This window comes from Trachemys scripta, chromosome 1 (genome assembly GCF_013100865.1).
Source record: "Trachemys scripta elegans isolate TJP31775 chromosome 1, CAS_Tse_1.0, whole genome shotgun sequence".
NCBI lineage: Eukaryota > Metazoa > Chordata > Testudines > Emydidae > Trachemys > Trachemys scripta.
This window is the reverse complement of record NC_048298.1, coordinates 267,338,028-267,365,266: the sequence shown is the minus strand read 5'-3', so window position 1 is coordinate 267,365,266 and position 27,239 is coordinate 267,338,028. Positions and strand designations below refer to the sequence as shown.

At 43.4% G+C, this 27,239-nt stretch overlaps 1 protein-coding gene across 8 annotated transcripts in view; it reads right to left on the bottom strand.

Moving 5' to 3' along the window:
* FBXL3 (F-box and leucine rich repeat protein 3) overlaps window positions 1-25,873 on the bottom strand; it is a 29,298-nt gene extending 3,425 nt beyond the window's left edge. Inside the window, exons 1-5 of one of the 8 annotated variants that reach the window (XM_034758309.1) lie at window positions 25,688-25,873; window positions 21,493-21,550; window positions 18,934-19,300; window positions 8,350-8,475; window positions 3,292-3,463 (exon numbers count right to left, since the gene is read on the bottom strand). In XM_034758309.1, coding sequence (XP_034614200.1) covers window positions 3,292-3,463; window positions 8,350-8,475; window positions 18,934-19,299 — 664 coding nt within the window. In that variant the 5' untranslated portion in view covers window position 19,300; window positions 21,493-21,550; window positions 25,688-25,873. Of the gene's footprint in view, window positions 1-3,291; window positions 3,464-8,349; window positions 8,476-18,933; window positions 19,303-21,453; window positions 21,553-25,687 lie in introns of those variants that run through there. The other 7 variants (XM_034758310.1, XM_034758307.1, XM_034758314.1 and 4 more) reach the window with 7 other exon arrangements.
* Window positions 25,874-27,239: the final 1,366 nt, after the last annotated feature.

The following is a 27,239-nucleotide window of genomic DNA, read 5'->3' as shown; positions in this document are numbered from 1 at the left end:
AATATTCTCCAATCTGTCACTTTAATGCTGCATTTAGTGTATACCAGTTACATTCATTTCAATATCTTACCATTTAATTCTGTTGCATAACTAAAGTGTCTTTTCTATTTAATTTCCTGTACAAATAATGAAAATATGAACATTGATTTTGAGAAAAAAAGACGACAATTTTAAGATTAAACTTGAGTGAAATTCTTCAGCTTCCTAAAGACTGAAGTACAAAGTAAAGAAACCCAAAAGCTTAATTACTGAATTCCAGAATATTATGCAATTTACACACTGAAATAGAGGTGTCAGATGTCCTCTTCCCCAGTAACCCTGTGGAAAAACTGAAGTGATACGTACAGAGATACAACAAGACTTGGGAGTAAAAATTGTTCATGGTAACATTACAAGTGTTCATATTTTTGTTAAAAAGGAAAATGTTTCCTAAAACAGCACTCAGTGAAATGTAATCCTTTCTGAAGTATTACTTTTGAAAGGAAAATATGAAAATCATAATAAAAACTCTAGGTGACTGGTAACTATGATGGTCAGGTGACTCACTGTAATTCAAACAATATAAACTGCAGAACTCAACCGAAGAGCTGTGACTGGTGCCTCCATAATAAATCAGAGAGGAAGGAAGGTCCAGGGGCTAGAGCACTAGCCTGCAACGTAGGAGATCCCTACTCCGCCACAAACATCCTGTGTGACTCTAGGCAAGTCACTTAGGATTGAATGCTCAAAAGGAATTAGGCACTGTGAATTCAAGTTTTTTCAAGTTTATAGCAATCTGGTAAGTGGAACGCTTTCATGCACAAAAACAAACAAACAGTAAGCCTGAGTACTCAAAGTTTTCTTATTTTCTTCCACATATTCTTGCTTCTGTTGTCGTTTCCCTGCTTTGGAACTCAAACATAACATGAAGCCAACTGTCTACATGCTAGCTCATTTCCAGTCTGTTCCACTCTTTGTTTTCTCTAGCCAGCCACACCAGACCTCAGCTATGGCTCTCAGCTGAGTTCTTTTCCCACTTGCTTAGCACAGTCCATTGTTTTGTCACTATTTCATTTTGCTCTATTCTACCACCTCACAAAAAGGGCAACAGTAGTTTTCTCTATTTCTTAAGGAAATGCCATTTTCCACCTAAAATCTTTAAATTTAAACCAGGCCATTATAATATAAATTGGCACAACATGATTTTCTATGTTCATGAAAGCAAAGTATTGTCAAATACCAACTACTACAAACTTAAGCAGTAAACCAGGGGGAGGGAAGGGAAGAAAAACTGAGTTATTTTAGTTCTATGATAGTGTACAAGTCAATGTCTTGTTGAAAGTAATTGTGATTAAAATGTTTTAAAGATACCAGCACTCCACTTAGCATTCCACAGATTTCTCCATGTTAAAACAATATATACCCTTATTTGTGAAAAGCTACACATCCAAATACCACCAAGTAAATTTATTAGTGTGTGAGTTCTCATCATTCTTACATCTTTACTCAGCATTGTGCTGCTAATTTTTATATATAATTATTAAAATTACTGTTTCATTCAGGTTTTTACATTATATGTATCACTCTGGTGTCCAACTATCTTCCAAAGATAAATTAAAGAAAATGAATAGATCTCATGTTTGGTTCCTGCGATTTTCTTTTCCTCTGGGAAACGTATGTGTCATTTTTAAGCTGATGTGCTGTTATTTGTGAAAGCAAGCTCAAATCATGCATTGCTTTTGGGACAGAATATAGTGAAATGTAAGGTAGTTCTACGGTCTTGAACCAGCTTGAGAATGCTCTGTTTACTGCACAAACTAGCTTCACCCTTGCCACAGACCCTTTCATTGTGTTAGAGAAGTAGAACTGTCAGTGACAGAAGATGTGTTGTACAGCTCAGGTCCTTCACCCCTTTGATGTTGTGTTGTCTATTTTCTTGTTTTCAATTCAAGTAAAGGATAAAATTGCTCTTTCAGAACAAGGAAATCAGCCACTCCATTATCCATGGCACTCCATAATTCAAGTCATAGTCATAATGAACTGCTTTGGAGAAACTTACATTCTGAAATACCTGAGAATGTATTCTACTTCCAGTGAAGCACAAGAGAGTTGTCAACCCATTTTAAGCCATCAAATTGGATTCAGCCTTTTAAAAGGGATTCCTCCATCCCCACCCCACCCATCCTCCTCCAGGGTGGACTGATTTAAATCAACAAGTAGAAAACGGAATTTAAAATCACCGGGTTTTAATTTTGTTGTGTATTTATACTTGTTATTTTCTTAAAGAAAAGTTTATTCTCATTAGTTGGTAGCCATTAAAACATGTTGATTTGCAACTATATAAAAACTTTACAACAAATTTGGTACTTTTGATTATCAGGAGGATCACTATAGCTATGCACATTTATTTCAGCAATTATATAGCATATATAGATTCTTAATTTTTACTTTATGTTAGAGAATGGTGAATGATGTTCTTATTTACTAGATTAACTTTTTATTTGTATCATGCTCTATTTGGATGGAAATTGGAGTTTATTTAAAAAACACTAAAACAGCATTTTAAATTTGTATTGGTTAAATGAAACTGCCTTTATGTGATGGAAACACAAACTTAAATGCAAAATATTTTTGATAAAAACTGATTTATTAAACAAAGGATGCATCATCTGTAGTTAATGAACTAAACTGATTGTTTCTGGTCACCATGTCTTTTAAAATTTTAGAATTAGTCGATCTCATTGGCTCACACTTTGTTTTTATTCTTAGACTGGAAAAGGAAAACAATTCTGTTTTTTTCAACTCCAAATAGGGTTTTTAACTTTGAATGAACTAATCATTGAACTGAACAAACTGGAATAAACAAAATATTTATTCTGCACTTGCAGAAGAGGATACCCCTGTCAAAAGCTGGTTTAGCACTTCAACACACTCTGGTTTTAGGTGCTTAGCCAGTTTAACTTTCTTTAAAGCTGTAGCAGGAAACAGATACTGCTTATGTTTAAAAAAAAAAGTTAAAATAAATTTTCATCGGTCCCCCCCCCCCCCCAATTTTTTTTTTTTGTCCATGATGGTCAAAGACTATGTTTCAGTACTAGTCAAAATAATTCTAGGCATACAGTTTTAATATTCTTATGAAACAAAGACAGTGGAACAAGTATTAAAACGTCAGAGGCTGTAAATACTAGCCAAAACCCCCAATTTTTCAGAAGCTTGCTGGAAAGTTCACACTGTGTAACCAAAAAAACCCCAAAACAAACCCACAACAAACACACCCACCACACATTTTTAAACACACACAGGGTAGCTCACCTGCAGGAGAAACATGAGGACAACTGCTCATTTTTAACAGCTTGAGTGTATCACTGTTGTTAGCCACTAGTACTTTCAGGGATGGATCATCTACTGGTGTATCATCTATTTTAAGTGAAGAGAGGGATTTGGAGTTTACAAACACCACTGTCAGTGCAGAGATAAAATGTGACTGCAGAAAGGAGAAAAACAGTAACAGTGAAACAGGGATGTGAAATATTCCAAATAGATTTTCAAAACCAATGTTTCCTTACATCTTCACATATAGATAGTCTACACCAGGGATCGGCAACTTTTGGCACATGGCTCGCCAGGGTAAGTCCCCTAGGGGGCCGGGATGGTTTGTTTACCTGTTGCGTCCGCAGGTTCGGCCGATCGCGGCTCCCACTGGCCGCGGTTCGCCACTCCAGGCCAATGGGGGTGGCGGAGAGCAGCGGCCAGCACATTCTTCAGCCCGCGCCGCTTCCCGCAGCCCCCATTGGCCTGGAGCGGCAAACCGCGGCCAGTGGGAGCTGCGATCGGCCAAACCTGCGGCTGCAGCAGGTAAACAAACTGGCCTGGACCGCCAAGGTGCTTACCCAGGCGAGCTGCATGCCAAAGGTCTATACCTTCCTTTAGTCTAACACCTACTGCAATAGTCAACATTACTGTATCCATTTTATCTCAACTAGACAGTAAAACATTTGACCAAGTGTGCTTTATTTATTTTAAAAAGATCAAGTATTTCGTTTTTGTTATAAATCCTTGTCTATGAATCGTCATTGATAATATTCAACATTAACAGAAACTCAGGAACTGGGACAAAAAAAATGCAGTGCTCTAAAAGTCACAATATCCTATACAAGTGCACAAATTGACTAGTGAACCTAAAAGTAAGCTCTGAAGATTACTTGCAAATTGCACTTCCAAGGCAACATCCTCCAGACTCAGACATGAGGGTAAACTGCAATATGTAAAATCTGTTCTAAACACTTTATCTACATACAAAGACTAAGTTTAGCAAAAATGCAAGTCTGAAATTTAATCAAAATTATTAAAATAAGAAGATGCCTAAGAGGAGGAGCCCTTTCAGCTTTTAAAGATCAGTGGTCATCTCATTTCTTATAGGCACCAGTGAATGGGAACTGTGTCTCCCTCTCAGAAATTCTTCTAGGAGAAGAGATGGCATGGTCTGCAGGAGCATTCATAGATGGGGTTGATCCACCCAGTGAGTGTATCAATGGCTGGGCTCAGAGGGAGGATGCAAGACAGCCTCCATTATGATGCGGTGAAGGCTTACCTCTGTCTTTTTTAGTATGGGGCTTGAAATCTCTACAAACTTGGCACCGGTGAGAAAGGGGCCCTCACTCAGACACTTCAGGCACAGAGAATGAGTATCACTAACGAACTTTGGACTTCCTGCTTTCAGCACAGGTCTTAAAACCTGGGGACTGAGGCATACCCCACAGTACCAAGTGTTTGCGCCTTAGTGTCAGATCTCTTCTTATGAAATAAGTCTAAAGACAGGGGAAAAAAAAAAAAAAAAACCCACTATACAATAAACTACGAGTACTATTATGCTAACAAATATAAATTAGCTGTTCACAAAGGAGAAACTTGTGCACACAAGCACAGACAGTCCAATTAATGATCAAGGGCAGTTAAAAGGAACAGAGAGGTTGGGGTGGCCACACCCCATTATACTGCAGCTGGTAGCACAACAACAGGTACAGCTATGTGAAAAACATCTCCAGCTCTGGTGTATTATATGCACACAGACCTGAAGTGTAATGGACACGTGCAATCACTTGAAGAACCAGGTATAATCCAAAGAGTGCTGCATTCCTAAATCTGCAGACAGCTCCAGTACCTTTGCTTATCAAGCAGCAGAATGAAAACTGACTAGTCTTCTCAGTTTTCACTGCTGTTATTGAGAACCCTGTGAGCAGCCATGGAAACAAAACAAGATTCAGATTACTTTTAGTATGCTGCTGCAACACCACAATCAGATAGTAATGCTGTTCACTGAAGAGGAAGACCTACCTGACACTGAGGAAGGATAGATTAGCTAACATCCATACAAAGAAACTGCCAGAAAAAAAAATTAACTTTAGCAAAACTATGTATTTTTCCTTAACCTTCTCAGGACAGTTTTTTGTTGAATCTTTCAAAAAGAGATTCAGCTGAAGAGCAAGCATGGGTATTTTCAGCCCAAACAATTAGTTTGGCAAAAGTTATAAGTAAATAAACATAGGTTTCAGAGTAGCAGCCTTGTTAGTCTGAATCCGCAAAAAAGAACAGGAGTACTTGTGACACGTTCGAGACTAACAAATTTATTAGAGCATAAGATTTCGTGGGCTACAGCCCACTTCTTCGGATGCATATAGAATGGAACATATATTGAGGAGATATGTATACACACACATTTTGAAGTGATAATCAAGATAGCGCAGTACAGATAGTTTGATGAGAAGTGTGAGAATACTTACAAGGGTAGATAGATTCAATGTTTGTTATGGCTCAGTCCTTATTCAATCCACCTGTTCATGGTGGGTGGGTGGGTGTGGGTGTGCGCGCGTGCGCTCAATATATGTTCCATTCTATATGCATCCGAAGAAGCGGGCTGTAACCCACAAAAGCTTATGCTCTAATAAATTTGTTAGTCTCTAAGGTGCCACAAGTACTCCTGTTCTTTTTCAAGAAACATAGTAGATCAAAACAGAAGTTTTAGGCAACTTTATCTGTAGGAATCATTACCAGTGCCATTTAGCTACTGAATACCTCTGCCTTTTATGCATTTTATATTATATATGCGTGCGAATACATTTGTTCTTTTTTTTGGGGGGGGGGGGAAGAGGGGGAAGGGAGAAGGATGATGTAGACACATCTACCAGTCAGAAAGTAGTAAGTAAGTAGGAAGGAACTACCAAAGTTAAACATTTAAAACTCTCGTGTCAAAGTTATCTGTTCTTAGATGTTAAAAGATTTGGCTGAGGAGCTCCAACTCATTGATGCTGATATTTAACAAGTCTTGAAACACTTGCAAAATTCCAGAAGAACGAGCTAGTCTAGTGCCTGTATTTTATAAAATGTGCACAGGATGGATGGCTCAGGTAAAAATAGGCCAGACAGTCCTGGGCAAAGTCAGAGAAAGCCTGATGAAGTACATAATCAGAATTAAAGGATGGTTGCATAATAAATGCCTTTTTTTTTTTTTAATAAAGTTACTGTGATGTTGCAGTCTATATTGTTTCATAAAAATATGATAAGTGAATATAATGTAACTGTAACAAAGATTGTAGGTCCCAAAGATGGGGGACTGTATCTAAGTAAAAAGAACAGGAGTACTTGTGGCACCTTAGAGACTAAGTCTCTAAGGTGCCACAAGTACTCCTGTTCTTTTTGCGGATACACACTAACACGGCTGCTACTCTGATATGTATCTAAGTAATGAATGAGACTGAATGGTGCCAACACAAGCTCCCAGTAAAAATAGATGATCTGTGAATGTATAAGCAGGAGAATTCAGAGTAGATGAAAGGACAAATCATCATCATTATATATGGCATTAATAAGGCTGTGAATCTGCGATGGAGGTCACGGATGCTGTGACTTCCATGGCTGCAGCAGCTGGTACAGCTGACCCCAGGACCAGTCCAGCACCAACTACTGTTCAGGCCCCACAGGGGCAGCAGCACCTTAGTCGGGGTATTTATAGTGAAAGTCATGGACAGGTCATAGGCCGTGCATTTTCATTTATTGCCTGTAACCTGTCCATAAGTTTTAGTAAAAATGCCCATGCCTAAATCTTAGCCTTAAGCATTAGTGACACGGTTACTGATGTATTATGTCCACTTCTTCTGGTGTTCATCCTTCAAAAACGGTGCTGAAAATCTGGAAAGGGGTCAGAAAAGAGCCATAAAAATGATTCAAGGTCTGGAAAATCCACTTTATAGTAACATACTAAAGAGTTTGATCTAAGAAAAGGCCAAGATGTGACTCTGATCACTGTCTATAACAGGGGTGGGCAAACTTTGTGGCCCAAGGGCCACATCTGGGTGGGGAAATTGTATGCAGGGCCATGAATGTAGGGCTGGGGCAGGGGGTGTGGTGTGCAGGAAGAGGCTCAGGGCAAGGGGTTGGGGTGCAAGAGGGGTGTGGGTGGGCAGGGGCTCAGGGTTCCCTATTCCCAGCCAATGGGAGCTGTGGGGGGTGGTGCCTGCAGACGAGGGCAGTGCACAGAGCCCTCTGCTCACCCCTACCCCGGGCCACAGCGATGTGGTGCTGGCTGCTTCTGGAAGTGGCGCAGGGCCAGGGCAGGCAGGGAGCTTGCCTTAGCCCCGCTGCTCCATTAGGCTGACAATACTGCAGGCTGGATCGAAAGCCCTGATGGGCCGTATCCGGCCTGCGAGCCGTAGTTTGCCCTCCCTGGTCTATAAGCATCCCTATGGATGGGGAGATTTCCAGTAATGGAAGCTCTTTAATTTAGCAGAGGCACAACAAAATCCAATAGCTGGAAACTGAAGCTAGACCAAGTCACACTAGAAATAAGGTGCAAAGTTTTAACAGTGATGGCCATTAATCATTGGAACAACTTATTTAGGGACGCAATAGACTCTCCATTGCTTCAAGTTATGACATCAAAATCAGATATATTTCTACAAAATATGTTCTAGCTCAACCAGAAGTTATTGGCTTGATGCAGGAATTACTGAGTGAAATTCTATGTCCTGTATTATGCAGGTGGTCAAACTAGATGATCAGAATGCTCCTTGCTGATCTTAGATCTATTTTATATACAGACTGCGCACGTGCGCACACACACCACACACACAAATATTTCACACTGAAGCCAATGTATGTTGGGAAAAGATTTGGGAAGTTAAGCAAGTACTGTAAACACCCACAAGTTCTAGTCAAATTTAAGTACTGAGTCTCAGTGCCTACATGTTAAGAGCTCCCAGGAGCAGATGAAGCCACAGAGAACCTACTGCTTTAAATCTATATACTTTCTAAATTATATCAGTATCATGCTTACCACTGCAATCATTCAATAAATAAATTAAAACATGCACAAGCTACCTTAGGTAAATCCATGAAGCTTGGTCGAGCGGTTGAAATCAGTCCAAGAGTTTTTAAAGAGCAATTCACAAGTTGTGATAAAATATCACAAGCTGCTTCTGCTGATTCCTTGCTGCTGTCCACCTTAAATGGAAACAAACCATTTACTAGTCCAGGAAAATACCACATCAAGCCAAACAACTTTGCAATAAAGAGGTCAAACAGAACAGCTTTCCTTTAATTGCAGTTCTACTCTGAAAAAAGTGTAAAAATCTGTGTGGGGTCCCATGTGTGTCTTACTAAATCTACACTGAACATTCTCAATGTCTTAAAAAAGGTGCTTATCAAAGTTTCAGTCATAGAATCACAAGAGTGGAAGGGACCTTGAGAGGTCATCTAGTCCAGTCCCCGGCACGCATGGCAGGGCTAAGTATTATCTAGACCAGTGGTCCCCAACCTTTTTCATCTGGTGGGCACCAGACGAGACACAAAGGACCGTGGCGGCGGACAAGCATCTGCCGAAATGCTGCAGACAAGTGGCAACGTCAATAGGCGTCGCCGCCAAAATGCCGCCGACAAGCAGCAGCACCATCCAGAAGCATCGCCGCTGAAATGCTGCCGATTTTCACGGCGATGCCTCTGGATGACGCTGCTTGTCGATGGCATTTCGGCGGATGCTCGTCCGCCGGCCAGTACATGGGCACTGCGTTGGGGACCCCTCATCTAGACCATCCCTGACAGGTGTTTGTCTAACCTACTCTTAGACATTTCCAATGATGGAGATTTCACAACCTCCCTAGGCAATTTATTCCAGTGCTTAACCACCCTGACACTTAGGAAGTTTTTCCTAACGCCCAACCTAAACCTCCCTCGCTGCAAGTTAAGCCCATTGTTTCTTGCCCTATCCTCAGAGATTAAGGAATAATTTTTCTACCTTTTATGTATTTGAAAACTATTATGTCCCCTCTCAGCCTTCTCTTTTCCAGACTCAACAAGCCCAATTTTTCAGTCTTCCCTCATAGATCATGTTTTCTAGAGCTTTAAATCATTTTTGTTGCTCTTCTCTGGACTTTCTCCAATTTGTCCACATCTTTCCTGAAATGTGGCACCCAGAACTGGACACAATATTCCAGTTGAGACTTAATCAGCGTGGAGTATAGCGGAAGAATTACTTCTCGTGTCTTGATTACAACACTCCTGCTAATACATCCCAGAATGATGTTCGCTTTTTTTGGAACAGCGTTACACTGTTGACTCATATTTAGCTGGTGGTCCACTACGACTCCCAGATCCCTTTCCACAGTAGTACTTCCTAGGTATTTTGTATGTGTGCAACTGATTACTCCAGTTAGGATGGAACACTTTGCATTTGTCCTTATTGAATTTCATCCTATTTACTTCAGATAATTTGTCCATATCATTTTGAATTATAATCCTATGCTCCAAAGCACTTGCAACCCCTCCCAGCTTGGTATCATCTGCAAATTTTATAAAAGTGTACTCTCTAGGCCATTATCTAAGTCATTGATGAAGATATTGAACAGAACAGGACCCAGAACTGATCCCTGTGGGACCCTACTAGTTATGTCCTTCCAACATGACTGTGAAACACTGATCATTACTTGCCATTACATGGAAACTTAGTCAATACAATAAAGCACCCAAGCCAGTCTATTCTCTTACAAATTCAACTTGCATCAAGTAATAAACAAGCCAATACCCATACAGCCTCAAATCCTATCCCATTTCCTTTATATTCTCCTCCTCATGGAAATTCCTAGAAAACATATGAGTCTGACAGCATGCCACAAAGTCCAACAGATGTGGGCTATTTCAGATCCAGGGATTAGAGCCACAAAAAAAGGAAAAGAATTCCAAATCTGAAGGTGTGCCTCATTGTGAATGTCCTACTGGTAGCTCTCTCCCATGATTACAAAAGGAGAGAGTCAGTCTGAGCACCTCTGCTGATCTCATCCGTGGGAGTACTGCTTCATTTCAATTGGGCAGATATCAGGGTCAGTTAGGACCTTGCAGGATGAAATCCAACACCTAAATTGTACTTGAAAGTCAGCTAGCAAGTAGCGTGGATAATACTGGGGTCAAATCCTCCTGCCAACGCCACCATTTAGTAAGTGGGTAGTTGTATTATGTGACCGTTTCATCTTCCAAAAGAGACTTATATTGCAGTGGTTTTCAAACTTTTTTTCCTGGAGAAAACTGATACCCGTGACCCAACGGAGCTGGGGATGAGGGGTTTCGGGTGTGGGAGGGGGCTCTGGGCTGAGGCAGGGGGTTGGGATGCAGGAGGGGGTGAGGGCTGCGGGGTGGGGATGCAGGCTCTAGGATGGGGGTGGAGATGAGGAGTTTGGGTGCAGGACGGGCTCTGGATGGGGGGGGGGGGAGAGACTCAGGGCCGGAGCAGGGGATTGGGGCACAGACTTACCACCGGCAGCTCCTAGTCAGTGGCGCAGAGGCAGGCTTCCTGCTTGTCCTGACAGCTCAGACCATGCTGCGCCTGAAGCAGCCAGCAGCAGGTCTGGTGCCTAAGCGGCGGCGCACAAGCAGCTCCGTGTGTCTCTCGCTTGCAGGCACTGCCTCCCAGCTCCCATGGGCTGGGAACTGATCAATGGGAGTGTGGAGCTGGTGTTCAGGGTGGGGGCAGCGTGTGGAACCCCGTGGCTCCCCTGCCTAGAAGCTGGACCTGCTGCTGGCTGCTTCAGGGGCACAGCATGGTGTCGGAACAGGTAGGCACTAGCCTGGCTTAGCTGGGAAGCACCACCGACGGGACTTTTAACGTCCCGGTCGGCAATGCTGACCAGAGTGATCCAGTGCCTTACATGCCACGACCCAGTACTGCGTCGTGACCCAAACTTTGAAAAAAAATGCTGTTATATCATAAGACCAATCTAGAGAACACTACAGTAATCTTACTTCCAAGTAACAGACATAATATCAAGAACTGCATGTGAAAGAAGAATGGATCCTCTGTCAAGTGTAGATAGGAAAAAGCTCTCCTGGCCACAACTGCTATTTGATCATCTAGATGTAGCTGCTGGTCTCACCAAATTCTTAAATTAAGAATTTGAAAAACAATGGGCACACATCCTCAAATTAACCAAGCTGATAAGACTATAGCTTTCATCCCCCTCCCCCAACCTATCCACATCAGTATCTTATCTGTATTAGTCCCATTTTGTTCTTCTGCATGCCATCAGACACTGGGTAAGAGACTCAGTCTCCTTTGTCTGAGATCAAGTAAGATGGAGACAAAGTTGACTATAAACACTAACCCATACCTCAGCCTCTCAATAGCCCTATACACACACCCCTCTTTTTAGTATGTGTGTATAACAAGATAAAAAACTGTGGCACCTCTGGTGAGAGGACCCTCATACATTTACCCAGTACAACCACCTGGGACCTCTCAGCCATGAAGGAACCAAGCCAAACAAGTGCTGACCTACCCATCCCTGCATGTTGCCTGAGCTAAGGCAGCTCCACCCATCAAGCAAAGTAGTAATTACATCAGACACACGTTCATTATCCACAGCTAGGAGAATATAGGATCAGGGAAATGTACAGCTGGAAAGGACAATTCATTTGGTCTACCCGCCTCAGCTAAGGCAGGATCAAGTATACCTAGACCGTTCCAGACAGATGTTTGTCTAAACTGTTCTTAAAAACCTCCAAAGACAGAGATTTCGCCCCATGTAACCTGTTGCAATGCTTGATTATTCTTATAGTTGGAAAGCTTTTCCTAACATCCAGCCTAAATCTCCCTTACTGCACCCTAGACCCCGGGTGGGCAAACTTTTTGGCCCGAGGGCCACATCGGGGTTGCGCAACTATATGTAGGGCCAGGTAGGGAAGGCTGTGCCTCCCCAAACAGCCTGGCCCCCGCCCCCTCCCACTTCTCGCCTCCTGACTGCCTCCCTCAGAACCTCCAACCCCACCCCCGCTCCTTGCCCCCTGACCGCCCCCTCCCAGGGCTCCTGCCCCCTATCCAACTCCTGTCCCCTGACTGCCCCAACCCCTATCCACACCCCTGCCTTAAAATGCCCAGTTCTCTCTCAACTTTTCCTCAGATGTTTTCTTAACTTCTTATTTTTGGACTTTCAGTTTGTTCACTTTTCTTACAGTGTGGTGTCGAAAACTGGACATAGTACATCTGAATCCTCACTAGTGCCAATCAGAGTGGCAACAATTGCCTCCTGTTTCTTACATACAACACTCCTGTTAATACATCTCAGAATTAAACTGGGATTTTGGAATGATTTGTTCTTGACAAATCCATGTTGTCTATTCCCTATCACTTTATTATGCTCTAGTTTTGAACAGAGATGGTCAACAAATGTAACAAGTAGGTTTGTATATCTTTATTTGCATACCAGGCCATCAACCTACGTGGCAGTTTACAAAGCACATTAAAACAAGTTAAAAGACAGTCCTTACCCCAAAGACCTTGCAATTTAAACTGACTAGAAAAACATACAGAAACACAAAGAAGAGGAGCGTTCCCACTCATTAAGCCTCTCCCCCAGTACAAAGAAGAGATGTATAACCATTAACCCTCTCCCTTAATAAACAAAGATTTCAGATACAGGTTATGTCTACAGTTCAGTCAACTTAATGAACTCGACGATCATCCACCACTGTAATTAAACTACTTTTGTATGTCCACACAATGCTCCTTGTGATGGCAGAGCGCATCCACCGTTGGTGCTCTTGCATCGAGAGAGCAGCGCACCATTGGTAGCTATCCCATTGTGCAATTCACCACCATCTGCCGCTGGATGCTCTGGGAAGGGAATCACAGTGCCTCATGGGGGCAGGTTTACCATCCCATGATGCAGTTTTTGCCATCCCATCATTCTATGGGCTTCTATGTTTTGCGCTGTTTTTCAACCCCAGTAAATTGTGTGCCCATTATCTGTCTGAAAGCATGGATCCCGCACAGCTCTCCTATCTTGTGATGAGCGTCAACGCAACACAGCTGATCCTGCATTATTTCATGAGCTGCAAGTCAGATGATGACGACGACACAGTGGTGTCTGCCTTGCTGCATGCAATGGAAAGAAACAATTCAAGATTGCTGTTGGCATTCAAGGAGCAGATGCACATGGTGGACCATTGGTACGGGGCTTGGAAAATAAGCTCCGAGTGGTGGGATTGCATCGTAATGCAGGTATGGGATGATCAGCAGTGGCTGCAGAACTTTCAGATGAGCAAAATTACCTTCCGGGAACTGTATGCTGAGCTCACTCCTGCCTTCTGGCCCAAGGACACCAAAATGAGAGCTGCCCTCACTGCGGAGAAGCGAGTGATGATCACTGTGTGGAAGCTGGCAACTCCTGACTGTTACTGATCACTCGCAAAGTCCATCATGAGGGTTGCAGTGATGCAAGTGTGCAGCACCATTAATTGCCTCCTGCTCAGAGTCACAGTCCTTCTTAGCAATGTACAGGAAATAGTGGATGGCTTTGTGGCAATGGGATTCCCTAACTGCAGGAGTGCAATAGATGGCACACAGATCCCCATTTTGGTCCCAGACCGGCTTGCTAACACAAAGAGGGCTACTTTTCTATGATATTGCAAGTGCTGGTGGATGACCATGGTTGTTTTGCCAGCATCAATGCGGGATGGTCAGGGAAGATGCATGACGCACACATCTTCAGGAACACTGGCCCGTATAGAAAGCTGCAAGCAGGAACTTTCCAGACCAGAAGATTCCAGTTGTGATGCTGGGAGACCCAGTCTACCTCTTGCTGCCATGGCTCATGAAGCCTTACATCAGAAACCTTGACTGCAACAAGCAGCGCTTCAACAACAGGCTCAGCAGGTACAGAATGACCGTTGAATGGGCCTTTGGCAGATAGATACCACGGCTGTTAGTTAGGGTTACCATATTTCAACATTGAAAAAAAGGACACTCCACGGGGGCCCTGGCCCTGCCCCAACTCCGCTCCTTCCCCACCCTCGGCCCCCCCCCCACTCCCCCCCCCCCCCCCCCCCTCCCCCCAGTCCTCTGAGTACCCTGCATTCCCCCTCCTCCCTCCCGCTCTGATCTTGGTTGGGGGTTGCTAAGTGCTTCCCTGCTCCCCATTCGCCCCGCAACCCCCCCCGCCTGCTCTGCCCCTGCACCCCCCCACCCCTGCAGCCTCTACGTCCCCACCTGCCCTGCTCCCCCGGCAGCCTCTGCCTGCTGGGGGCTTCAGACGCTCGGCAGCGCCGGTCCCTGCAGCCCCGGCCGCAGCTTCCTTCCTGCTGCCGAGCATGTTCACCGGCCTGTCTGTCCTCACCGGAAACAGCTCCCGCGGCGCCGGGTTCCAAGCTGCGTAGGGCAACAGGAAGGGTCCCCCAGTGCCCCCGCCCGCGAGGGAAGCCCGAGCCCCCCACCTGAGCATTGTAGCTGGGGCGGCTGGGCTGCGCACCCGGTGGATCGTGCTGGGTGGACCCTGGCTTATGCCTCCCTATTTCCCCGGACATGTCCGGCTCTTTGGAAATTCCCCCCGGACGGGGACTTGAGCACCAAAAAGCCGGACATGTCCGTGGAAATCCGGATGTATGGTAACCCTATGTTAGTGGGCCTCAACAGGGGGCTACTCGAATCAGGGAGGCTTTGAAGGAGCATTCTGACAATGTGTCTTTTTGTAATGCTTTAATCCAGGCATTGCTTTCTTGCACTGTAGTATGACCCTTGAAATGACTGCTATATGTGTGTTAATTTTACTGTGCAAATGCACCGATTGCTACTGAAATTCATATACAGTGGCAACCACCATGTGTAAGAGACAAAGATTCATTTTCTTTTTATAAGTTAATAAAAATGTAACAGCTATACAAATATTTCTATTTTCTACAAGGAACATGAAAATGAAGAGCACTTTTTGAAATGAGGGTCTCACAGCTGGGTATATGTCCAGTTGTAATTCTGAAACGTGTCCCTAAGGGTGGAGTGCAACAGCCCTGAAACATGCAAGGAATGTGTGGGGGGATTTGGGAAGGGCATGGAAAGCAGTTCTGCATGGGCTACCTGGGGAGGGGCAAGCAAAGAGGTGTTCCACCTGCAGCACAATCAGGGAACACTCGTCCAGGTGTGTGTGTGTGTGTGTGTGTGTGTGTGTGTTTTTTAAATGTTGGCATAGGAGAGTTAAATCGGCAGGAGAAGCATTGCAGTACACCTTCACTGTTTTGTTGACAAAACTGTAGTGTACACACTGCCATAGACCATTCTATAGCTGATCTCTCCTCATTCTCAAAGGAAAGAGGAGCCTGGGAGCTTAAATTCATAACTTTGTCTCTATTTAGTCCATGATTTTTAGTGTCTAGCATTGTTGTAGTAAGCCATAAATCCCATTTATAAACTCCTACTAACCCCCAATCTGTCTTCTCTCCCCTCCCTATGACTGGAGGAGGGTTACCTTTATTTTTGCAGATAGCTAACTGCACTTCCTGCCAGGATGCTAATACATACTCTCAAAAGAACTCCTGTATATGGTCTGGGAAAGACCATATAAGAAGTGTTTACCAGTAACCGTAAAACTGATATTTAACAGATAGGACAGCAGCATGTAAACAGAGGGAAGGGGGAAGAAGAGGGAGGCCTGAATATTTTTTGGTAGTGTTATTCAGTTCAATAAAAAAAAAATAGCTAGGGAAGCAAAAAAAAAAAAAAAAAAAAGCTCTTGCTAGCTTTTTGTAAGAATATTTTAATAAAATGAGCATGTGCTATTTAAAGGTTGTCTATCACATACAGTACTTTTTCAAAATTGGCTCAAATTTCTTGAAAATGACTAATGTCCCTTTAACTCAGCATGACTGCTTAGCGACCTCTAAATCGGAGAAGCCTAGCATAGATATAGCCAGGGGTTGCCAGACAAGATTGATACACAACAGAAAAGTAAGCAAGAATTGCCTACTCCCCCCCACCTCCACCCCCCCTTTTTTTTTTTTAAATTAGTGTTGAAAATGCAATTATTCTAATCACCAGTTGTCTAGTTTTCCCAACTAATCTCACATTTTTGTTTTTTGGAATATCACTTAGATGATCCTTCTGCTTTCACTATTTGACTATTAGTGGTCTTTACCTAAGCTACAGCCACAGCTTCAAACACAGTCCAACGGGTACAGTGCATGTGACTAACTAGTCTTCCTTAATTCTCCTTAGCCTTATTTGGAAAGAATGCAGGCAGGCAAGAAAAACAGCAATCTCCCATGGATTCAGAGCTTGGGCTCTCAAGAGGTAAAATCATCATCATCATCATCTGGGAATACATTAGTGGCGCAAATTAAAACACTGGCCTTTGCTTTTGCCCATTTAAATTAAACTCAAATACGAGTGGCTGTTAATTGTCATTTTGGTGACAAACTACAGAGCAAATATGTAGTGATAAATGTATTATACAGGCTAGAGCAGGGATACATAGCCAAAGTTTGAGCAAGTTTCCTCCTGGTACTCTGCCAATACATCACAATTTTGACTTGGAACCGTGCTATGTTCCAATTCATATACACCTCTACCCTGATATAACACGACCCGATATAAACACTAATTTAGATATAACGTGGTAAAGCAGTGCTCCGGGGGAGTGTGTGTGTGTGGGGGGGCTGCGCACTCTGGCAGATCAAAGCAAGTTCAATATAACACAGTTTCACCTATAACGCGGTAAGATTTTTTGGCTCCCGTGGACAGCGTTATATCGGGGTAGAGGTGTACCACAGCAGAAACTGCAAATACTGAACTGAGCCGAATTGGGTGTTTTGGTTACTACCCCAATCTAGGTCAAAAATTTACTCAGTGCCAAGTTTTTAAATTTTATTTGTATGAAAAGAAGGAGAGGCAAACTACACACAAACACATCCACATGCCATTTTGAATGGGATTGGGGAAGAGAAATATGCCAAAATTTTAGGCAAAAGATTTGAGTTTCTTGTGGCTACCAATCCAGTTAATCTTCTGTAGATATATCTCCATCCTAAGACTATTATGGTTACTAAAGGAAAACTAAGGCTGCACTCTTAGACTATACCTACACTAGCAAGCTTACAGCAGCACAGCTGTACTGCTACGGTTGTGTCGCTGTAAGATTTCTTGTTTAGCTGCTCTATGCCGACAAGAGACAGCTCTCCCATCGACATAATAAAAATACCTCCCTGAGCAGCGGTAGCTATGTTGGCAGGAGAAGCTCTCTCCCATCGACACAACCCTGTCCACACCAGCACTTCTGTTGGTGTAACTTATGGTGCTCAGCAGAGTGTTTTTTCACACCCTGGGCAACATAAGTTACACCAACAAAAGTCGCAGTGTAGACATGACCTACAGTGGCACTGCTGTAATGCTGCTGTGTAGACACTCACTACAGCAACAGCAGGGGGTTCTCCCATAGCTGTAGTTAACCAACCTCCCAGAGAGCGGTAGCTAGGTTGATGGAAGAATTCTTCCATTGACCTAGTGTGGTCTACAGTGGGGGTTTGGTCAGCATTGCTATGTCTCAGGGAGGTGGATTTTGCACACCTCTCTCACCTAGCCATGATAATATAAGGTTTTAGTGTCGACTAGCCCTAAGTAATTCCTCTGTTTTTGATTCACCTCTCCAATTTCTAGGTCTTCCCCTTTCTTTTATATTTCATTCCTGACACCTTTTCTGCCAGTCTCTCACTCATTTTTGCATTTTACTGCCAAATCCCCTATTTCACTCTGTTCCTTTTTCCATTCTCATTTTCCCCATCTGTACGCATTTTTCTTTCTGTTTCAGCCACCCTCCTTTTCACGCTCTGTCATATGCTTCTTCCTTTCCCTGTTCATCTATTCATTCACCTCAATAGGTCAATATATCTGCTACTGTCCAAGCACTTCCTGCTTGGGCTAGGTCCCAGAAGAAACATTATATGCAGAAACCCAAGTGTGATTTTCTGTGGCCGCAGGCCAGAAAATAAGGGGGGGGGGGGGAAAGAGAGGAATACATATTCTGATAAATCCACCAATTACTCCTTGCCAATTCTCCACACCAAATAATCTCCTCCCTGTAATACCACTACAGAAACTACACCTTTCATTTGACAAGTCAGTATATACTTTATGTTATTAATCCTTTTCCACTCATGTTCTTTTCTTCAGAATGTTTCCTTGTAGAACAGACACATAAAAATCACAACTACTCATACCACTTTATACTGACAATATTCTGATTAGGATGGTCTTTTAACTTTGCACTTACAGGCATTTAAAATAGAAGTTGCTCTTTTAAGTGAATTAGGAAAAGTCATTATGCTAAAATGCTTTGTTTACAACTATGTATAGTCATTGTTCACTTAATCAATAATGCTAAGTTTTTTCAATTATTGCTTCTTGGATAAATGAAATCTCTTACAACTCATACTATAAAATTTATCTAGATAGCTTTCATAGTTATCTTGGAGTATTAAAGAAATACTATTTTGTTATCTTCAACCATGTCATAGAAATAAAAAGGAGTTTTAAGAATTCTTTAAATTAAATAGAACTGCAGTAAACTTGTTCAATTTCAAACCTTATTTGAAATGCAAATCAATTTTTTTTAAAAATTTACTCATTTTCAAAGATAAGAATGTAAAAGATGTTACCTTGAAGCTAACATACTGTAGATGATTGGAATGCCTTTTAATAATCTGATTGATAAGCTCAGGATGCGTAGCCCTCAAATAAGATGTAGCTGGTTGATTCAGTTCAAATTCAAAACATCTCCAGAGATCAGGCATATGAAACACCTGATTCCATCTTCGGCAGACTTGTGATGCATGAGCACGATCAAGAAGAGGCAAGTACTGAAACACCTGCAGGATAATGTCTGGAAGGAGGTTACCCCAATCAGGACTCAGAGAGATTTCAGTGGATTCTTCATCTGCAATCTTTTGTTTCTTAGATTCTCCTCCAATCTCTTCCTCTGATGAACTATTGTTAGTCTCACTACTTTTTCTTCCTCGTTTCATTCTATCAAAATAAGAAAAATGTATTACTCTACAGCCATAGAATATAAAGACATTAAGTACTTACAGCACAATGGGGTCCTGGTCCCAGGCACCATGAAAATACAAATCACAGGATATAATTTTCACCAGATAATAGTTTCATCCTACATCAATACGAAGACAAAAACTAAAAAAATGTGGAAAATGCTAAGGTGAAACTGAATTTTTTTTTTCAAAATAGGAGCTATCAATCCTGTGACAGCTTATTTCTATGCTACCTAATGAGGCTTCTTTTCTTTTGTAAGCCTGAAAGAGAAGTCATCTTGAATATTATCTTACCATATGAAAGCATTGTACCTTCTACTGTTATAAGTAACATTAAAAAGTAACGAAAAGATTAGAGAAAAAACTCTTTTCAAAGTGTTTAATTCTGGGTTTGATAGCTAATTTCCCCATTTTGTGAAAGGTAAGTTGCGCTTTATGTCTCACTACTAGCATGAAGACATTATGTGTGTACACTTCCTCAGACCCTACAAGAGACACTTTATCAGCAAGAGCTGTTGCTCTTGCAGATCCCCTCCCACATCAACGAGTCTCAATCCTGACTTCACCAACACATTTTAGGGTGAAAAAAATAGTTCTGGTTCCAGGTCCATTCAATTGCCACCTTCTTTACTGAGACTAAGAAGGGTGACAATTAGTGCTAACTTCTAAACTGCTAAATAGCTACATTTCATGAATACTAGTGAAGTTTAATTCTTGGGCTAAACATCTGGATAAGCATCACAGTTTATATTCCAATTAGATCTTCAAAATTGGATTCTATTAAGTTGAATAAATGTGATATGGCAAACAGGTACCCAACTCTCAACTGTATGCATTTCTTCTAAAACATGGAGTTATACAAGTTCTACCTTGCTTTGCCTATTATGGGGGAAAATAATAAATTAAGAAAATAAGTTGTTATGGACAGGGATAAAATTTAGGGTCAGATTTTGTAAAGCCCTTTTAAAATGAAGATAACATTTAGGATGTTTTTATGAGTTAGAAATGTCAGCTTCAAAACCAAAATTAAAACCGTTTGTGCCCATAAATCCTTTACTTTTACTTTAGTGCTTTGATGTATTAGGGTAGCATAATGAAGTTAAAAACACACACACACACACACACACACACACACACACCCCAAGCATTTGTCACAAATATCAAGTCCTGACTTCAGCAGTCTTTCAAAGACTTGGAACATGAGATCACAGTAAACTTACACAGCTTCGTATAATATCCCATTCCTAGTCCTCCATATACAGGGGCAGTCCTACAGGAAGAACTTGGTATTTATAACCTAAAAAACCCCAAACCCAAAACTTTCTGTAAAAAGGACAGACATCTTCATTCAGAAAATGAATATTTAGGTAGTATGGCTAAAGTCAATAATATATTGTCAGTTTGAAGCTTGTAAAGTTACTTGTGCAGTTCCCAACACATTTTCATTTGCTAAATGTTTCACCAAACTGCATTATAGAAGAGCATTATAGCTGACAAAAAAAGTGAAACATTTATCACAGTTGCTAGATGCCATATTTTACTTTATTAATCCTTTTGTGCTAAGGAATATTCATCGCTCCCTTAACTACATTTCCTAGCTAATCATAACCCTATTATTCATATAGTTATTTTTGAGCATGAGTCAAAGTAACAGAGAGAAAGTATGGTCAGATGCTCTATTTGTAATATGAAATAATCAAATTTGAACACATACTGACAATTAGCGTTTCCATGTCCTTATCCTTTCAATGTCCCTGTTCTATCCCAGAACTGGCAGCATTCACAGCACAAGCTTATTTTGATAAAGCATCGCTGCATGAGAATGTGTGTGTACTTATTTAATTTATCCATAAACTCATGAATATAAGCGTGCAGAAAGTCATTACTATTATGCTGCAATAGGCTATTCACCTGAAATTTCTGACCAAGCTGCAGATAGCTTTTAACTGTACAGAAGGAAGCAGCATAAATGAATAATGTATTGGCATCCAATCCATAGGGGAGCAAAAACTTGCATTCTGCAACTGTATAGACAGGTTAATTAAAATTCAGGTCCAATCAAGGTTAGATTAACTGCCACAGAAGTATCACATAGTCAACAAGGCACTTCTACTAGATTGCCTGAAGTACCTCTATATAGAGAATATGGTTGAGTGCCAATCTACTCACTGGAGGGGCTGATGGTGCTCTGATTCTCTATTTTCCAGCCACAAGTGTACACTTGAATCTATATGCCAAAGACAGGAGTGGCAAAAGGAAACAAAATTAAATTCTGAAAACTCTCAATTACTAAAATCTATGGTGCACACAGAACTGAACATAGACAGTAATCATGATTTTGCACTTGAGCACACAGTTCATTAAAAGAATATTTTTTGAAACAGAATGTAGGAACAGATATAATTTTCATTTTACACATGATTAAGATATCAGGACTTTAAGTAAGTGTAGGCTGCAAAATGGAGACCAGTTCCAACAATAAATTAATTAAAAAAAAAAAAAAAGGTAATTTATCCACAAAAAAGATCCAAAGCCAAAGAGGATGCCATTAAGGAAAACAAGGCCATTCTTCCTGCAGACTAAATTAAAAAAAAAAAAATTAAAATAGTCAGGTAATTAACCAAACTTTGCCTTGTGTTTCTGAAATACCAAACATTCCACCATATTGAATCCTGAAACAATTACAGATAACAGCAAACAGTGAAAGGCAACAGTGGACACAGCAGACAACATTTTCACGATAAAAAAAAAAAAAAAAAAAAAACGCAACATGGGTGTCAGTCACCATTTGACTATACATTAATAGATGAACATTTTCCATATGCTTAAAGTACCAAACCTTACTAATAATACTCTCCAGCTTGCCTAGGACACAATATGTCACTGACAAGTTCTTTCCAAATCATAGCCTGTAATGAACTTGGCTGAAAAAGATACACCTCTACCCCAATATAACGCTGTCCTCGGGGGCCAAAAAAAAAAAAAAATCTTACTGCGTTATAGGTGAAACCACATTATAATCGAACTTGCTTTGATCCGCCGGAGTGCGCAGCCCCGCCTCCCTGGAGCGCTGCTTTACCGCGTTATATCTGAATTCATGTTATATCGGGTTGCTTTAAATCGGGGTAGAGGTGTATATAGTATAAAACCAGCCATAACAAAGTGCAGCTATAGAAGAAATTTAACTTCATTTAATACTTTTCTGCTTATCTGATTCATCAAGAGATTTTCTCAAGAGATTTCTCAATATAGATTAGTTTATTTGGCACCCGCGATTTTCCCAAACGTCAAGTTTGGGCATATCCTACAATGACTTGCTTGCAATGCAATCATACTCCAAAACAATTATGCAGTTCAATCATTAATTCAGATGAGAAATAAGTAGATGTTTAACTTTCAAGTTCTGAATGTTGGGAAAGGTACAGACACAGTACAAGCCGACCAACGATAGTTAACGTTTTAATGCAAGACTACTTCTTTCATATGAACAAACCGAACAGATGCTCAGCCGGCTGTTTTGCCTGCATTTGGGATGAAGCATTAAGAGTGCGTGGAAGAGAAACAGAACAAGGGCTGGTGCGCTAACGTCTGGGTCCCGACAGTCAGGGCTTCATCTCTTAGGCCTAGTCTTCACTTACCGGCTGGTCCGGAGGCACGCCATCGATGTTCTGGGATCGATCCCGGAAGTGCTCACAATCGACGCCGGTACTCCAGCTCGCCGAGAGGAGTACGCGGCGTCGACGGGGGGAGACTTCCGGCCGGGGCTGGACCGCGGTAAGTCCGGAGTAAGGTACTTCGAATTCAGCTACGTTATTAACGTAGCTGAATTTGCGTACCTTAGTCCGAAGTCCGGACTAAGTGTAGACCAGCCCTTAGAGCACCTACAACTACAGCTAGGGAAGAGCAACAGAGGGTCCTGTGGCACCTTTGAGACTAACAGAAGTACTGGGAGCATAAGCTTTCGTGGGTCAGAACCTCATTTCTTCAGATGCAAGTAATGGAAATCTCCAGAGGCAGGTATATATCAGTGTGGAGATAACGAGGTTAGTTCAATCAGGGAGGGTGAGGTGCTCTGCTAGCAGTTGAGGTGTGAACACCAAGGGAGGAGAAACTGTTTCTGTAGTTGGATAGCCATTCACAGTCTTTGTTTAATCCTGATCTGATGGTGTCAAATTTGCAGATGAACTGAAGCTCAGCAGTTTCTCTTTGGAGTCTGGTCCTGAAGTTTTTTTGCTGTAAGATGGCTACCTTAACATCTGCTATTGTGTGGCCAGGGAGGTTGAAGTGTTCTCCTACAGGTTTTTGTATATTGCCATTCCTGATATCTGACTTGTGTCCATTTATCCTCTTGCGTAGTGACTGTCCAGTTTGGCCAATGTACATAGCAGAGGGGCATTGCTGGCATATGATGGCATATATAACATTGGTGGACGTGCAGGTGAATGAGCCGGTGATGTTGTAGCTGATCTGGTTAGGTCCAGTGATGGTGTTGCTGGTGTAGATATGTGGGCAGAGTTGGCATCAAGGTTTGTTGCATGGGTTGGTTCCTGAGTTAGAGTTGTTATGGTGCGATGCGTGATTGCTGGTGAGAATATGCTTAAGGTTGGCAGGTTGTCTGTGGGCGAGGACTGGCCTGCCTCCCAAGGTCTGTGAAAGTGAGGGATCATTGTCCAGGATGGGTTGTAGATCACTGATGATGCGTTGGAGAGGTTTAAGCTGAGGACTGTAGGTGATGGCCAGTGGAGTTCTGTTGGTTTCTCTTCTGGGCCTGTCTTGTAGCAGGAGTCTTCTGGGTACACGTCTGGCTCTGTTGATTTGTTTCTTTATTTCCTTGTGTGGGTATCGTAGTTTTGAAAATGCTTGGTGAAGATCTTGTAGGTGTTGGTCTCTGTCTGAGGGGTTGGAGCAGATGCGATTGTACCTCAGTGCTTGGCTGTAGACGATGGATCGTGTGGTGTGACCGGGGGTGGAAGCTGGAGGCATGAAGGTAGGTGTAGCGGTCGGTGGGTTTTCGGTATAGGGTGGTGTTAATGTGGCCATCGCTTATTTGTATGGTGGTGTCCAGGAAGTGGACCTCCCGTGTAGATTGGTCCAGGCTGAGGTTGATGGTGGGGTGGAAGCTGTTGAAAGCATGGTGGAATTCTTCCAGGGCCTCCTTCCCATGGGTCCAGATGATGAAGATGTCATCAATATAGCGTAGGTAGAGAAGGGGCATGAGTGGACGAGAGCTGAGGAAGCGTTGTTCCAGGTCAGCCATAAAAATGTTGGCATATTGTGGGGCCATGCGGGTGCCCATAGCGGTGCCACTGGTCTGGAGGTATATATTGTCACCAAATTTGAAATAATTGTGCGTGAGGATAAAGTCACAGAGCTCAGCAATAAGTTGTGCTGTGTCATCATCAGGGATACTGTTCCTGACAGCTTGTATTCCATCTGTATGTGGGATGTTTGTGTAGAGAGCCTCTACATCCATGGTGGCTAGGATGGTGTTTTCTGGGAGGTCACCAATGCATTGTAGTTTTCTCAGGAAATCTGTGGTGTCACGGAGATAGCTGGGAGTGCTGGTGGCGTAGGGTCTGAGTAGGGAGTCCACATATCCAGACAGTCCTTCAGTGAGAGTGCCAATGCCCGAGATGATGGGGTGTCCAGGATTTCCAGGTTTGTGGATCTTAGGTAGTAGAGACCTCAACTGCTAGCAGAGCATCTCACCCTCCCTGATTGAACTAACCTCGTTATCTCCACACTGATATATACCTTCCTCTGGAGATTTCCATTACTTGCATCTGAAGAAGTGAAGTTCTTACCCACAAAAGCTTATGCTCCCAGTACTTCTGTTAGTCTCAAAGGTGCCACAGGACCCTCTGTTGCTTTTTACAGATTCAGACTAACATGGCTACCCCTCTGATACTTGACATACAGCTAGGGAAGTTTATTGTTGTTCTTCAATAGGAAGCAACATCAGTGTACGGGACGCTTTGCAAATAAACAGAAAAGGGGCTCTGCCTCAGCTCGCTTATAACAGCTTCTAGCCGGGCTGGCGGCCCACAGGTGTCCGTGTGCATCACCGGGATGCGCGTGTTAGGTACGGCCAAGCGCGCCCCGAAGTCCCTCTGGCTGAAGGCAGGACGGACCGACTGACAGCGAGCCCGGGGGGGGGGCGGGCCGACCAAGCTACGCTGCGCCAACTACGCTGCATCTCTGCTATGTGCGGACTCACACTCGGGGGGCGGGCAGAAAAGGGACCTGCCAGCACCGAGGTCTGGCTCGCTCTACCCCCTTCACTGCCCTGGGCAGCTGGGAGAAGAGACAGCTCCATCACCCTCCCCCATCGCCTGCCCCTCCCCTCAGGGCCCCAGCCCCTCACCTGGCGGCGGCGGCGGCGGCTCCTCCCTGCTGCGTTTCACGCTAACCCGGGCCCGGGCCACACTGGCGCCTCCGCGCCCACCACATCAGCGGCTCTGGCAAGCAGCGTCGCCCCGCCGAACAGGCGTCCCGCCCCCTTGTTTATTTCACGGCAGCGGAAGCTGCTCCACACGGAACCCAAAATGGCGGCGGCTTGCCCTAGTTGCCTTGCGCGGCCTCGCGAGCGCGCCTGGCAACAAGCCCCACCCCCCGGGGTGCTGTGGAGGAGCGAGCAAGAGAGAAAGCCGGCGGGTGTCTGTCGGTGGGCGCGTCACTCCCTTCCAACGGCCGCTGACGAGCCGTTGCCCGGGTAGCGGTCTGACTTCGCTGTCGCTGCCAGTCCCTTGGCCGAGGAGCCCGGCTTGGCCAGGGGCTGAGCTGTGGCCTCCCCTATAATGACCCCTTGGGGTTTATAACCAAACCGCCCTGCAGGCCGCCAGAAGCCATGAGCTGGGCCTGGAAGCTGGGGAATTGGCTTGTGCTGCAGTTTTGCTCTCGCCCTTATCATCTGAACCACTTCTCCTGGGTGTTGACAACGGCGTCACCCACAGAATCTACGGGACGTGACCAGACAGTGCCAGAGCGGCAAGGGTGCGCCCCGGCTGGGGTGGTGCGTGCGAGGCGATTTGGGGCGTCACTTTGAAGAGTGCGCTGCCCTGCACCTGCCGGAGTGGTGGTTGTGGTGGTCTCTGCGTGTGATCACAAAGACACATTTCGTCTCACTACTGGGCAGGAGACAAACCATAAAAAGACAGGATGGTCCAGCTTAAAACCAAACCAATGGTCCGCTGCCAGTGCGTGCACCTGTGGAGTGAGGTGGTTCTGAGTCTTGCTGCAGGAGTTTTCCTACCTGTCCCCCATAGCTCACGGCCCAGCAATTGATTCTGCCTTGAAACCCCAAATTAAGCACTATTATCGGTATGCTAGTAGTGCCGCTGAGGAGGCCCAGTCATAGATGAAGTCCCCATTGTGCTAGGTGCTGTACAAACAGAACAAAGGCACAAGCCCTGCCTCAAAGAGCTTCCAGTCCAAGATGAGAAGACAGATGCAGGCAGGCAGATAGGTGAGCATAAGAAAACAGTAGAATAATACTGGTGAGAGGGCATGGTTACAGCAGCCAATCCTGCCCCCTTCTCCCACCATGCCCCTCCTGGGGCTTTCACCCTACCTGTACCAGGCTGGGGGAAGGGCTTAGGAGCCATCCTGTTGGTTGTGAGTGGGGGAGAAGGGAACAGAGTTACCCTGAGCTGCTGGGCTCTTCCTGCTTGGTTTAGAAAAAGGGGTAAACTATGAGAAGGCAAAGTTTGCTGATGATACAAAATTAAGATAGTTAAGTCTAAAGTAACTATGAAGAGTTACAAAGGGATCTCACAAACTGGATGAGTGGGCAAAAAATGGGAGATGACAATCAATGTTGATAAATGCAAAGTAATACACATTGGAAAATATAATCCCAACTATATATAAAAAATGATGGGGTCTAAATTAGCTGTTACTACTCAAGAAAGAGATCT